General features: G+C 33.7%; 1 protein-coding gene across 1 annotated transcript in view; it reads right to left on the bottom strand.

Moving 5' to 3' along the window:
- LOC106648276 (phosphatidylinositol 5-phosphate 4-kinase type-2 alpha) overlaps nt 1-16,178 on the bottom strand; it is a 39,876-nt gene that overhangs the window by 18,488 nt on the left and 5,210 nt on the right. Inside the window, exon 2 of the mRNA XM_023458331.1 lies at nt 11,319-11,416. Within this exon, the coding sequence (XP_023314099.1) occupies nt 11,319-11,416 (98 nt within the window). The remainder of the gene's footprint in view (nt 1-11,318; nt 11,417-16,178) is intronic.

The following is a 16,178-nucleotide window of genomic DNA, read 5'->3' as shown; positions in this document are numbered from 1 at the left end:
CTTTTCCATTGTAAAAATATCATAAAGTTAAAATTTTTTTTTAAAAATCTATGCTTAAGGGACTTTTAATGTGCTCTTTCAGAATCCCGTGTTACTTTTGCAATAAATAAACATTCGAATCGTTTATTTTGCGATTAAAAAAAACCTGATTAACACCAGAAATCGTGCACTTTTTCTCTGAACTTACAAGTAGCTGCTATTTTTATCTAGCCCCTATATTTCTAAAATGGCAGATTTATACCGAGCAGCAATATAAAAATTCACTCATTTTTTACGGGGAAATTATTGACACTATGATAAAAATCATCATCTGAGCTACCGAGACCCTTGCCGATATCATCGTTATTTGGTGTACAAGAGGTCGAGAGATGTTAATTATTCACTAATTTTTTCTAAATTGATAGGTCACCACCTATTGGGACCTGCCCTTCTTCCACCGTGGGCTTAGTTTTTATTTTAATTTTTACCTTTACGCGCCCGAAATATGAATTCATTGAGATTACGATTGAACATGGAAAAATCATCTTTCAGATGTTCCGTTTCAATCAGATATAATAAAAATAACTTCCCGCGAGTTTTCCAAAAAGAGAATATGTATTAGTTTCTAACAATCGCGAAAAGTTAAATGATTAATAATCCTGTAGTTCAGGCTACGCCTGTGTAGGTACAAATGGTAAGTCGTACAACGTCCACTACTCACATAATCTCAATGAATGCTAACAAATCATATGAAAGAACATAAGAACGCAGACAGCGAAAAATCAGTCGTGGCTCCGCAAATTAACCCATTAATGCTCAAACTATTCTAAACACTTTTCATTCTATAACTTTTTATCATAGTGTCAATAATTTCCCCGTAAAAAATGAGTGAATTTTTATATTGCTGCTCGGTATAAATCTGCCATTTTAGAAATATAGGGGCTAGATAGAAATAGCAGCTACTTGTAAGTTCAGAGAAAAAGTGCACGATTTCTGGTGTTAATCAGGTTTTTTTTAATCGCAAAATAAACGATTCGAATGTTTATTTATTGCAAAAGTAACACGGGATTCTGAAAGAGCACATTAAAAGTCCCTTAAGCATAGATTTTTAAAAAAAAATTTTAACTTTATGATATTTTTACAATGGAAAAGTCATGCAAAAAAATTTCTCTTTTGCGCATATCAAATAAAGATCAAGTAAAATTTATTTTCAAGACTCTGCTCCATAAACTTCACTTGACAATATCCCGGACAGAACTAAGCTTGTTAACCTCATACGCATTACCATACCATTGCGTGCGTCCCCTCTCAGACGACGTGCACAGCAGCACGCGTCTCCACCTTGCGCCGACGGCCAATCAGCGCGCTTTCGCTTCCTATATAAGCGAGGCGCCCGGCCAAGCAAAGCTAAGTCGTTTCTCGGCCGCCAGCCAGAGCACATCGACTCGCGTCCTCGCATACGCGGCGACGAGCTCTTAAGAGTTGCGACCTAGAGAATTATTTCAATAGCGAACTTGGTGAAATTTACAAAAAACTACTCGCCTCATCATTTCACTACCTTTCCCCACTTTCGACTTTTCAAGCTTCCGACTCGGTCGCCAGGTGGCGCGGCGCCACTAAAAAATCGTGCCCGCAAGAGAAAAGGTCGAGTTTAGAGTACTAGTATGAGTGCCTCTCGACCTAAATCAATCAGCTTTTGACTATTCGACTTGTTACAAGTAAGAATAGAAAAGTGATTGGACTTTTGTCTACTTGACAAGGAATTCAAAAAATATATTTTCAAATTTTTTTTTCCGGAACCACCGGATTCTAGGAACCCTTTTTTGTTAAAAATAACATTTTTCGGTTCTAGAAGCTACCGCCTTTAATTAAAAAATCTGGAAAAATTTGAGATTATGTATTTTGATGAAAAAAACAAGAAAAAAAATTTTCCAGATTTTTCGAGGCTCCGTAGCGTACCAAAAAAATCATTTTCGTCTAAAAAAGGGGTTTTGGGCTTCAAAAGGGGCGTTCAAATCTCTGAAAAAATTTGAAAAAATTTGTGGTTCCTTTTTCAATGAAATAAAAAAGTGAAAAAATTTTCGAAAAAGTTATTGCATTTTAACGCCGTACATGAGTTTTCAAAATTTTTAATGATTTTTTCTGAAGGCCTGAAGCACTCAAAAAATCTGAAAAAATTCAAGGTTCTTTGGATTATTGGAAAGTATTTTTGTGACTTTTTTCAGATTTTTTAATTGCTTCAGGCCTTCAGAAAAAATATAGATAGAAAATGGACGTTTATAGGGGATGAGGGGGTCAGGAGGGGAGTGGGGGTCCAAAATTTTGGTTTTGGAACTTTTTTATAATGTACTATGACATACCGAAAGCGCATCAAGATCGGTGACATACGTGCGGACGAAAATTCAAAAAAGTATTATTTTGACCCATATCTGCCTTACGACCGTCAATACACAGAGAGAAATACTATGTTAAATATCAACACATTCTTAACCAAATATTACTATGCTCGCTAAAAAAAGAGGCTACAGAATCGATATGTATTAATTTTTGATAAGTATCATAGTAATTTTTAGGGCGGTATGTGATCTTTATGAGGTTGATAAAATTATTTTAAAATAAAAATTTTTTTGAAGGGCTTCCAGAGATAATTTTTCAATTTTTTGAGAGCTCGAAGGATTCGACCTAACCTTTCTCTCTGCGGTCATGAAATTATTTTATTGTCGATATTTACAAACAAACATTTGCTTGCCTCTAGAAAACTACTCTAACTAACAGTCGTGTATTTTTATCAGCGCAGTTTGTATTCTAACTTTTGATCGCGCATATGAGGCATTACATGCCAAGTGTCTGAGTGCTTCGCCATGCGGCCTAACTAAGCGAAATCACTCACTTTCTAACTCACGTAAACAGTGTAAAAATGCAACTAGATGAAAAAAGTGACCCATCATTTCGATGGTAAATAACCTCAGCTTTCCGATGGTTCCGTTCCTCGCTGTATTTCAATAAGTAATACTCATGGGCACACTCTCAAAACTTGCATGTCAATAGGTATTTTTTTCAACTTTCGATTGAGACTACTTCAAAAAATCTTAAAAACGGGCTTTTTAGGATATTCAAGTTTAAAGGTTTTCCGACGATTTTACCGGGAAAAATATAAAATTACGGAAAATCTAGCCATACCATCGGAAAGCTGAGGTAGTTTCCCATCAAAATGATAGGTCACTTTTTTTCTAGGTGCATTTCAATACTTTTTACGTGAGTTAGAAACTAAGTGATTTGTCTTAACCCATTAACCTATTAAGTCCCAAGAGGACGTTTTTCAACCTTTTATTCGGATACTGTTTTTTTAATGAAAATGGGGTCAAAAAAATATGCGAGTAACTAATTCTAAAATAAAATCAAATGCCCTTCTGAGATCATAATCTGATCTCAGATTTTCGAAAAAATAATCAGGTCAAAAGTTAAACTCGATTTTGTCCAAAAAAACGTGATTTTGAAAAAAAATTTCCTTTATTTTTCGATTTTCCAAATGGAAATCATTTGAAATTTCATTGAAGTCGTGCAAATATTGCGTTCTTGATACCTAAACTACAAGTTAGCGAGGTTCGTAGAGACCCCAAAAAATTTTTGGTAAAGATCCGTGACCCAAAGTTGAGAAAGTCTCCTTATCAATACAATAGTAACATTTAGCATTTACATTGTAGAAAACGCCCATAATTAGACTCTGGTTAAATTAAGCTAAAATGTACGTTTAATTCTTAAGAAAACGATGTTTTAATTGAAAATTATTAGTCAATTTTCAATTCGACTTGATTTTATTTAAAAATTGACGATTAAATCTTACGTAAAACCAATGTATTTAGGAACTAAAAGTTGTTTTCAAATTAAACTGAGTTTAATTATGAATTAGAAATTAATTTTTTCTTTTTTGAGACTCAATAGAATTGAGAAAAATGGAACATTTCGATACCCTGAAAAGTAATTTTTAATAGTTCTAAGAGTAATTAGACACTAGCGGCGTTCCTCGCTCGCTAACGCTCGCTCGGTCTCAGATTGTTTCAAAGAAATTGTAAGAAATATTGGAGGAGTAAGAATATTATAAGACATATTTATGAAATATTTAAATTTTGAACAAATTTAGATGTTGAAACATAATAGAATATAATAGAATCATGTTTATCGATATATTATGTAATTGGTCATGATTCATTGGATACAAAATAACCCAAGAACTTGATAGATTTAACTTAACGAAACATCTTCTCTCCTTCTCGTCTTAAATATAGTACAGTGACTTTCTAAAAGGGCATTAATTTGTACGTCGAAATAGGTCTATGAGAAATTTGGAGATTAGTAGATTTAAAAAATAACTAAATAAAAAATCTGTTACAATTGAGTGGAAAAGAATTTAATTATAAAAATTTTGAGACCTAAAGGATCATTGATTAAATATTGATTAAATATTATCAAAATCATCTTGACAAGGACTTAAAAATTACAAGTCAATATATATGTATCCTGGATGAATTTTAATAATAATAGGATCCACAGACATATTTTTTGCCGTACAAAAACCTGCAAAAACATATTTTATCTTCCGAAACAAAAAATTTTAATATTAATCCTTAATTTTCATGCTTTTGCATTTATAGGCATAAACACAGGTGTGTTTCCTTAAAGAAAGCAATCGTTTACGCTATAGTCGACATAATAAAGGTTTCTGATAAAAAATTTCCATGGCCTAAAAACAACAATCTTTATACTTTAATTTTCAATTCTTTTTTTATTATGAATTTTTTCATTTTCATTTTAGCGATGAAAATCTTTCACAGAATACAGACAAATACTAAAGATCATTGTACCCGTTCACTTGACTTATCTGTAATTATATACTTAAAAAACTAACTTGTCTGCTTTTAATTCATAAACATTAATTTCTTTTTCTTATACATTTCTTTAAGATAAATAATAATTTTCAAATGTACATTTTTTTCTTGTTCGAAAGTCTAGTTTGATATATTGTTTTCGAATATGGGATTAATGAATTTTTATTAGAATCAACACATAAAAGAAAGTTCAAGTTCTTTGCCACAAACTCATCCGCGAGAACACGAGAACAAAAAAATTCCCCGAAGAAGTTCCAACAGGGGCCAGAACGGGCACTTAGTGCTCCAGGTCGGCACGTTCAAGTTCTTCGCCACAAACTCATCCGCGAGAACAGGGGAACAAAAAAATTTCCCGAAGAAGTTTCAACAGGCGCCAGAACGAGGACCCGGTGCACCAGGTCGACGCGTTCAAGTTCTCCACCACAAACTCATCCACGAGAACAGGAGAACAAAAAAATACCCCGAAGAAGTTTCAACAGGTGCCAGAACGGGGACTCGGTGCACCAGGTCGGCACGTTCAAGATCTTCGCCACAAACTCATCCGCGAGAATAAGAGAACAAAAATTTTCCCGAAGAAGTTCCAACAGGGGCCAGAACGGGCACTTGGTGCACGCCACAAAAGAAGAATGTGTAAAAAATGTAAAAAAAGGCTTAAAACGTGCGAAATCGTAAAAAACGACCAATTTTTTGGATATATATATATAATATATATATACATATATATATATATGAGCAGTTTTTTTATATATGTACAACTTTTGTGCGGGGGGTTCTCGGATCTGCCCCAAATTTTAGTATGTTATTTGGGTATGTGAAAATAGACTTCAGGTAAATTTTTAGCCCTCTAGGGGCCTTAGGGCCCAAATTTGGGCCCCTCGAAGGTCCAAAAATAGCGGTTTTTACCTATTTTTGCGTAACATTCAAATATTTGTAACTCGGGCACCGGTGCATATTTTTTAACTCTGAGGGTCGCATTTTTTAGGTCAAGACATGTACTTTTCAAAAAAAAATTATGTAGAGCTCGATAACCCAACCCCCGGTTTTGGGGGGGCAATGAAGGGGGATGAAAAATCGCAAAATTGTCGTTTTTTAGCTTTTTTTGAATTAATGCAGAAGGCGACTGGATTGACGTATTTACTTTTGCAACGTCTCATTTTAAAGGTATTTTTATTACCTTTAAAATGCCGTGCGCAGATTTAAGATTGGTCAAAAAACGACAGAGATACAGCTGTTCAAACATGTCAACATTATGAAAAAAGGCGTTTTTTCGAGATTTCGATAAGCTGTAACTTTTTTCTAGTAACATGAATCTCTTTGAAATTTTATGTGAAAGTAGTTGATTACATGTACTTTGAAGCCATGTAGGTAAGGATCTTGGTATTTGCCTCTAAACCCGAAAACGGAGCCCCGGAAATCCGGCATTTTAGCCCTTATATAGGCAAAATACATGTTAAATTGGGCGGCAAAATTATTTGGTAACTCTTGAAATTATCGCAAAAAAAAATCAAAAATCTCATATCCCATGTATTTTTCGACGAGGAATTCAATTATTACCGTGAATTTGACCTTGAACATAACCACTAAGCTACAGCGAACCAAAATTTATTTTTTTCATTTACCCTATTTACCCTCATTTTTTGCATTTCCCGGGGGCTTGCTTCGATTTTCGTCGGTTGATGCTGCAAGTAAAATTAATGGTGGGAATGAATTGAAAATTGCACAAGTAAGTTGTCAACTTATTTTATTATAACTTAATTCGGACTGATCGCCCATCGATTCACCTAACATCGAAGCGCGAGCTTATAATTCGAGCTCACCGTCACAAAAAGAAACCATATATTATTTTCAATAAATATTTTTATTATTCATCCAATTTCAATTGAATAATTTTTTCTTCAACTGAAAAAGAAGTTATTTTCATTTTCATTGATTTTTCTTCACAGGGTATATAGCAATGGTTCATTCTAGTGTCGGGAAGTGTTTTTGTAGAAGCGAAACGATTTTTCAATTTTTTTTCAAACCTTTTCACAATTTCATTCGGTACCCACAATGCTCTGCAAAAAAATTAACCGTTTTTATTTTTTGGATGTTTACTATCTAAAATATGTTGATTAATTATTGATATTACCTGATATTCTCAATATTCTCTAATGCGTATTCATACATTTCATGCGCATTCGTGATTTGATCTTGAGGAGAAGACCTTATGCAATGTTGCATTACCATTCTTTTAACGGTTCCCCCCAAAGCATCACATGGTGATTTGCCATGACTCGTGGCGAAAAAATTGTATGATTTTACTGCTATGCCGAAATCTTTCTCATGAAAAAAAATGTTGGCTAGATGATTTCTAAAAAAAAGGTATATGTCAATTGATAAAATTCTCAAGCATCACATTTTCCATTAAAATTTTTCTTACTTATTTTTATACTGCGTAGGGGCTCCGTCTGAAAAATATATGATATTTTTTATCCAAGAGAACTCTCTTTTTATCAAAGCCATCAATTCTGATGTAAATGCATTAACAGTGTAAGCAAAGTGATCTTTGGTATCACTAATTACACAAAAGTTGACATTTTGTAGTTCGGCAGTCTCTTCTCTTTTAAAGTACATACAAAAAGGATGTATTGTCGCCTGTTTATTGTTATAGTAAAAGGCCTGAACAGAGTTTTGAATTATAAATGAGTAATTTTCCGAAAAATCCATTAAAATTATGCAAGTATCACTTTCCAATTTTTTTTTGCAATAATTCAAAAAATTTTTCTGAGAATCTGCTACAAAGTGATGTTCGGTTAAATTACTAATGTCTTCACATACTTCTGAAATCAACACATCTGACTCTTCTTCAAATTTTTCAAGAGCAGCTGCACTACCTTGATGTATCCATTTACTGTACTTAATTTTTCCTTCTTTCAACTCGATATCAAGTTCTTCTACAATGGCTTTCAATTTCTCATTTACTCCAGATTCTCTAGGACAATTGGGACATCTCTTAATCATACAATCTTCATTATCAACATTGCAAACAGCTCCCACCAGCAAATCTCTATAGTTCAGTTTTCTTGACAAAGCGAGTAGTTTCAATTTTACGTTTTGATGCTGAGCACATACACATATGTTGTGGCTTCCTGGATCACCTGCATGTATGCATTGCTCTGGATGTAGAGAATAAAAATAAGAAAATGAAGGCAGTTCTTCATTTCCTTCATACTCATTTTTAAATTTTAAATACAAATCATGAATCGTATATAACAATAACTGTTTTTGAACTTTAGTTTTTTTTCCTTTCTCGTCATAAATAATGACGTAATCTCTTCTTCCTGGGTAAGTATACACATTTTCATCGTTCGTGTAATACTCTAAAATCTGCTTTCGCATATCATCAGAAATTCGCAGAAATTGTTTTCTCATATGAGTTTTTATGTTGTTAGGAAAATCTGTAAAAAATACAATATATATGAAACGGTTGAAATTGCGCAAGTGTTCGAAATTTTTCTTAACTTACCATCCATTTCTCTAAATTTTTTCAAATGATCGTACAATCGACGACTACAATTAAAGGCTTGTTTTTGAATCATTTCCCTCTTCCAATCAATCGGTAATAATGCTAAAATAGATAATTTCTTAAAAGTAGTATTAAGCGTTTCATATTCTTGTCTCAAATTTTTCATCAAATCATTCAAGACTAAAGAATCTTCTATTACATTTCTAGTTACAGACTCCGGAACTATTACTTCAGTATCAAAAGCCACTGAGACTTTTTGTGCTACATTCTGGCAGACATCATGAATTAATTTGTTAGCATCGGTAGTTCTTCTAGTTTTGAAAAATGAAGTATTATTTATATTAGGCATTCCAAGGATTTTCAAAGAAGCGTTCAGTTCTCTTTGCCCTTGACTAAGTGTAAAAAATTCTGAAGATACACTACTAAAATAAGAGTTTTGCGAACTACCCGGTTGACTAAATAAATTTTCAACGTAATTTACTTCTTTGTCAATATTTCTTTCTGAACGCCTTAATGCTACATTCTCAATTTCGCAGTCACTGTCAATGTCCATTTTCTCATTAGCAAAAGATGTTGGCTCTGTACTTTCAAATATTGTCATTTTATTTTTCAATAAAGTTTCACAATTCTTACAAATTTTATGACCAGGGATCAATTTCAATTTCAAGTGTTTCAAAGTACTGTCACAAAAATCTAGCTCCAATATTCTAAGATCTTTATGAATTTTGTTCTTATGTCTATTTAGAGGATCGCAGCATTTATTGGACAAATTTGAAAAATATGTTATGTATGTGTTGTAATGATGTTCACAAATCGTGCCATTTTCAATTGAGTAAAAATGTTCTATTCTGTATATTAATAAAGAAATTTGTTCTGGCGGTAAATCTTCAAGCTTATACAAAACCTTTTTGTCATTATATGTTTTCAAATGACAAAGCGAATTAGTTATCGATCCAATGCTACAATCCTTCAAGTTCTCATCCATATTTTCTATTGAAATGTCATAAAAAGTTATACGAAATTTATAGTAAAATCTGATTTTTTCATATGAAATGAACACAAACAATTAAGTAATGATTTAAAACATTGTTATCTTTACCTTGATTGCTTAAAAAAATAACAGCAATTTGTCCAAAAACAATTAAAAACACTTTACAAACGTTTTTTTTACGGTTATGAAACCTGCGTTAAAACGACTAAGAATTCACTTAATTGCAATGAATATTTTTTACTAAAAACGTAAGTTGTTAACGTAAATTAAACTTGTTAATCGAAAGATTTTTTTTGTCACAGAAGTATACTTTCTTTTGTGTTGTCTTAAAGGCACTGACTCGTAAAATCACAGGTAACCGTCATAGTTGAACTACTGTTGTATAAACAATCGTTTTGAGGTTACTTTAGTATAAACAGACTGTTGACAGTTAGCAACGCAGGCGCTCGCGTCGGGCGTCGTCGTCAGTGAGAGTCAATCAGAGGTTGTTTTACGCGCCTTTACTTTTCGGCGGTTCTCTTTTTTATAAGTAAAAAGATAATAAAAAAAAGGAAAAAGAAAAGAAGAAAAGAGAAAAGAGAGATAAGTAGAAAGTTATCTCAACATTTTTCTATCACTGTTATACATCAAGAAAATGAATAACGAAAGTTGCGTAAAAATAAAGGAAATTCTCCGATTTTCAGAGCTTCGTTCATTACACTATAGAGCCCCTATTTAATCTGAAATCAAGCACGAGTAAGGACTTTTTTTTTAATTGTAGCATCCCCAAAATAATTTTGAAAAAAATCAAATACATGAATAACCATGATATTTTCTGCCCTTTTCAAATGTGAAATAAAAAATTGGGGTCGCCGCGAGAAAAATCAATTTCGGTTCGCTGTAGCTTAGTGGTTATGTTCAAGGTCAAATTCACGGTAATAATTGAATTCCTCGTCGAAAAATACATGGGATATGAGATTTTTGATTTTTTTTTGCGATAATTTCAAGAGTTACCAAATAATTTTGCCGCCCAATTTAACATGTATTTTGCCTATATAAGGGCTAAAATGCCGGATTTCCGGGGCTCCGTTTTCGGGTTTAGAGGCAAATACCAAGATCCTTACCTACATGGCTTCAAAGTACATGTAATCAACTACTTTCACATAAAATTTCAAAGAGATTCATGTTACTAGAAAAAAGTTACAGCTTATCGAAATCTCGAAAAAACGCCTTTTTTCATAATGTTGACATGTTTGAACAGCTGTATCTCTGTCGTTTTTTGACCAATCTTAAATCTGCGCACGGCATTTTAAAGGTAATAAAAATACCTTTAAAATGAGACGTTGCAAAAGTAAATACGTCAATCCAGTCGCCTTCTGCATTAATTCAAAAAAAGCTAAAAAACGACAATTTTGCGATTTTTCATCCCCCTTCATTGCCCCCCCAAAACCGGGGGTTGGGTTATCGAGCTCTACATAATTTTTTTTTGAAAAGTACATGTCTTGACCTAAAAAATGCGACCCTCAGAGTTAAAAAATATGCACCGGTGCCCGAGTTACAAATATTTGAATGTTACGCAAAAATAGGTAAAAACCGCTATTTTTGGACCTTCGAGGGGCCCAAATTTGGGCCCTAAGGCCCCTAGAGGGCTAAAAATTTACCTGAAGTCTATTTTCACATACCCAAATAACATACTAAAATTTGGGGCAGATCCGAGAACCCCCCGCACAAAAGTTGTACATATATAAAAAAACTGCTCATATATATACATATGTATATATATATTATATATATATATCCAAAANTTTTTTTTTTTTTTTAGAAATCGATTTCGGAAATATTGGGGAAGCAAAAACGTTCCGTTGAAATTTCAACGAGTAATATATAGGATGATAAATTTCAATTTTATTTTTAATTTATAGTGATCTAATAATAATTAGAATTATTTCTAATTTATTGTGATCTTCTCATGACTTACTTATTGAATAGATGATTATCAACTTTAACCTTGCTATAAGCTCTAAAATCATCTGGTAATAGCATGACCGGTATACTGACATGTCCCAGTTCGTTTATCTGAAAATTCAAACGATAAAATATTGTGTTTAATACGAAAGAAGGTGAGTAAATATATTTTTTAGAATATGTTGGGTTGTATAAGGCCGATTCTCAGTTAAGGGCTAACAGGCGGCTTAATTATTTTTAATTTTTAAAAATAGTGTTAAACTGTACAAGTGAAAAAAAAATTTTTTCAAGAAGAAGGTTCACGGTCATTCTTCCGATTTCATTTTTCCGATATGACTTTTTCGATGTGGAAATTTTCCGATAAAAAAAATTCTGACTCCAATTTTCCGATGGGTACAATTTCCGAATAATAAATAAAAACATAGTAATATAGATATGGGTCAGATTCAGAATTTTTCAAATAAACCTGCGGGCGAGGTTCACGGATTTTCCTGAAATTTTGGTATGTTATAGTACATGATAAAAAAGTGCCAAAACCAAAATTTTGGACCCCCTCCCCCCTCCTACCCCCCTCCTCCCCTATAGACGTCCATTTTCTATCTATATTTTTTTTGAAGGCCTGAAGCTATTAAAAAATTTGAAAAAATTCATGAAGGTACTTTTTAACAATCCATACAATCTTGAATTTTTTCAGATTTTTCGAGTGCTTCAGGCCTTCAGAAAAAATCATTGAAAATTTAAATTATTTTATTTTTTTGAATCGTTTTTTGACGTCAGAATTCAGAAAAAAATACTCCGGTTTGGTACATCGAACCATTTCACCGAAAATAAAATAATTTAAATTTTCAATGATTTTTTCTGAAGGCCTGAAGCACTCGAAAAATCTGAAAAAATTCAAGATTGTTTGGATTGTTAAAAAGTACCTTCATGAATCTTTTCAGATTTTTTAATAGCTTCAGGCCTTCAAAAAATATATAGATAGAAAATGGACGTCTATAGGGGAGGAGGGGGGTAGGAGGGGGGAGGGGGTCCAAAATTTTGGTTTTGGCACTTTTTTATCATGTACTATAACATACCAAAATTTCAGGAAAATCCGTGAACCTCGCCCGCAGGTTTATTTGAAAAATTCTGAATCTGACCCATATATAAGTTAAGATAGATATAAAATATAGAAATATAAGTATCAATGACACGTTTATTTATTAAATTAAAGGGTTAAAGTATTGGCATGGGGAAAGGCAGGCGAGAACTTAAGAAAACTCTGTACGCAGTAATTGGGCCAGAGGTTGCTCTGGGTGTTCAGAAGCTTTTCTTTTCAAGCTTGTCTTTACTTTTTCAGCTTCGCAATCGTTGAAATTTGGGAGATGTGTGTTGTACAATGTGTTGTGGAGGGAACGAATTTGAGCGAGTCTGCGAGTTTTTACAGAGTTTCGCCGACATCGTAAGCGTTCAGTAAGTCAGAGCGGAAACACGCTTGACCGTCACCAGACTGATGTATGACGAGTGACCCTGAGGAGGGTCGATGTTATTTGTTGCCTCTTAGTTTAGAAGTTTTGCAAAGTGTACGTTTAGTCCTGAAAAGGACTAGTTTTGATGCAGACTGTTAATTTGTGCGTAAGGACTGGCTGTGATCAGCTGTGACCAGCTATGACCGATGTTGACCGTCAGGGAGGTGTTGGTCGGATGGACGATGACTTCGTTGTCGGCTCGGGCTGCTTGGCTATTACATGACTCGTGAGAGTTGAGTGGCACAAATGCCGATCACTTTTCTGTCCAACTTGTAAAGTTGAACAGTCAAAAGTTAATAGACAAAGGTCCAATCGCTTTTCTATTCTCACTTGTAACAAGTCGAACAGTCAAAAGCTGATTGAATTGAGTCGAGAGGCACTTTTACTAGTACTCTGAACTTGACCCTTTCTCTTGCAGGCATGACTTTTCAATGGCGACGCGCCACCTGGCGGCCGAGTCGGAAGTTTGAGAAGTCAAAAGGTGGGGAAAGATGTTGAAATGATGAGGCGAGTATTTTGTAATTTAACCAAGTTCACTATTGAGAAGTGGCCCTAGGTCAAAACTCTCCAGTGCTCGTCGACGCGAACGCGAAGACGAGAGTCGATGTGTTCTGGCTGGCTGCCGAGAGACGACTGTCTTAGTCGGCCAAAGTGGGTCGCTTATATACACAGCGAACCACACACTGATTGGCTGATGCCGCGAGGTGGGGACAAGTGCAGCAGTGCACGTCGTTTGAGTGGGGACGGACGTAGGGGTCTCGGCGTTAGTGGGGATAACATGTGTATGCCTCTTTTCTTTCAAGAGAACAAGCTGTTCTCCGGGTCCTGGGTTATTAGTTGTCGTTCTTGAAGTACACGTCTTATCACTGCGCAATTTTATGCACTCTCAGTGAACGTTAAGAATTAGTTTATTAACAATTGAAAGCTCCATTGCGAGGCTGAATAGCTGAACTTCGATGAGAGACTGACCAAGTGTCTCTTTGTCGTCTTTCTCAGCAACTCGCAATAGTCAAACCATAATATTATTGTTTCGGCGATATTTGGATTATTATGTTTGAAAATTTTATACCATCGGAAAATAGGTGGTCGGAGAAACGGAATCGAAATAATGTATAATAGGAAATTTCACATAATCGGAAAAATGGCCGTCGGATAACGGGATCGGAGGAACGGGCGGATACCGTCCATGGGATGTAAACTGAAAAGCCCAATATCCATAATATCGAAATTCGACATTTTTCATAACAAAATGGCGCTTCGTAGAAAAAAGACCGTATATGAGCTCAAAAAATTTTTTTACATGACAAGGATGCATCTAGGAAAAAAAAGTTATATAAAAAAAGTCCTTAGAATTGTTCTAAGAACAACCCTGAATTTTTTCAGAATTTTTCGAGAAAACTTTTGAATTTTCGGAAAATGATGAAATCTAAAAAATCCAAAATTATTGGAAAAATTCTGAAAAAATCCAGGAGTGTTCCTTGAACAATTTCAAGAACTTTTTCTTAACAACTTTTTTTCCTAGATGTATCCTTGTCATGGAAAAATTAATAAAAATTAATTAATAAAAGAAAAAGTTAGGAGCTAAATTAATTTTTTCCATGACAAGGATACATCTAGGGAAAAAAGTTGTTAAGAAAAAGTTCTTGAAATTGTTCAAGGAACACTCCTGGATTTTTTCAGAATTTTTCCAATAATTTTGGATTTTTTGGATTTCATCATTTTCCGAAAATTCAAAAGTTTTCTCGAAAAATTCTGAAAAAATTCAGGGTTGTTCTTAGAACAATTCTAAGGACTTTTTTATATAAATTTTTTTTCCTAGATGCATCCTTGTCATGTAAAAAAATTTGTTGAGCTCATATACGGTCTTTTTTCTACGAAGCGCCATTTTGTTATGAAAAATGTCAAATTTCGATATTATGGATATTGGGCTTTTCAGTTTACATTCCATGGACACCTTTGATGTGCTCGGGACATATGTATCAAGCTTATTTCTGTTTTAAAATTCGAGTTGAAGACGCTTTTTTATTTTTTAATTCGTGTTTTTTTTTTGTTTAATCGTTTTTAGCTTTTGAATAATAATTTTAAGATTAATTTTGAAGCCATATTCGAAAAGGGCATTAAATTTCCCGTTAGAGACATGAACTCGTAATTTTTAGCAAATTTCTGAATACTAAAGATATTTGCCTAAAGTTCAGTCAAAAAAATGTCCGTCCGGGCGCTAATGGGTTAAGCCGAATGCCTAAATAAATTTTTTTTCTACAAATATGAAAAACTTGTTATTTTCTATGCCTTAAATGTCCAAAAAAATGTTTAGAAAATTTGGGGCTTTTTATGACTTTTTTTCAGAGGTCCAAAATTGGCCACTTTAGCATTTTTTCGAAATTAATTCAATATCGTAATTATTTAAATGATTCCAAGCTTAGTGTAAAGTGACTTAAACAAAAAGTCTAATAGAGCTTTTTTGTTGGAAATTGTCCAAATTTTCGGTGTTCTGTAAATCGAAAACATTTCGGACCACGGAAGTATGAAAAGTATCGAAAAAAGCAAGTCTGATAATGACGATTCTTCTGACCAAAAAGGTTCACTTGAGAAATGGATCACGAAGAGGGAAAGGATGAAGACGAACGAAATAAACCGCAGTTGAAAGATTACGATAGTTTGGAATTCATATCAGTAGGAGAAATGAATTGCAACGATTCATATCTGAAATAAAAAATGGGGGTTCCATTTGAAAAATCGATTTTTGGGTCGTTGTAGCTTTTAGATTATGTTCAAGGTCAAACCTAAAGTCCCCATTGGATTTCTCGTCAAAAAATTTGTCGGATACGGGTTTTTTATTTCTGCTGATTATGCGAAATTTCTGGAGGTTTCCACACTTTTGTGACATCCTGTATATTAAAGATTTAGAAAAAGAGAAAAAACCATTCAATTATTATTTAATAACAGTTGTTACGATGCAAAAATGCAGCTGAGTCCTATAGTGGCTCGCGACTTGCAACGGTGGTTAAAAAAATTAAATAGTGGTCAAGTCCTCCAATTATATAGCCGTGGTTATGATGTTACGATCTTTACATATGCCTCGTTGTCTAGATGGGGCGCCACAGATGGAAAGAGACAACTTTTTGGTCATTGTACAGGGAAAGAGAGTAAATTTTATATAAACTACTTACAAGGAAACCATCTTACCTTTGGGTCACAGATCTTTATCAACATTTTTTTTTGTGTCTCCAGGAACCTAATAATAAAGCTCCTTATGCTTAGTTTTATTAAATGGGCATTAGGGCCCATTTTAAAAGGGGTTTTATATTATATTTAAAAATCTTTGAGATTTTCTATATCGAGATAGGAGCACTTAAACAAAAAAA

The sequence above is a fragment of the Trichogramma pretiosum genome, unplaced genomic scaffold (genome assembly GCF_000599845.2).
Source record: "Trichogramma pretiosum strain Unisexual culture from Peru unplaced genomic scaffold, Tpre_2.0 scaffold48, whole genome shotgun sequence".
Lineage (NCBI taxonomy): Eukaryota > Metazoa > Arthropoda > Insecta > Hymenoptera > Trichogrammatidae > Trichogramma > Trichogramma pretiosum.
This window is presented reverse-complemented; position numbering and strand designations above follow the sequence as displayed.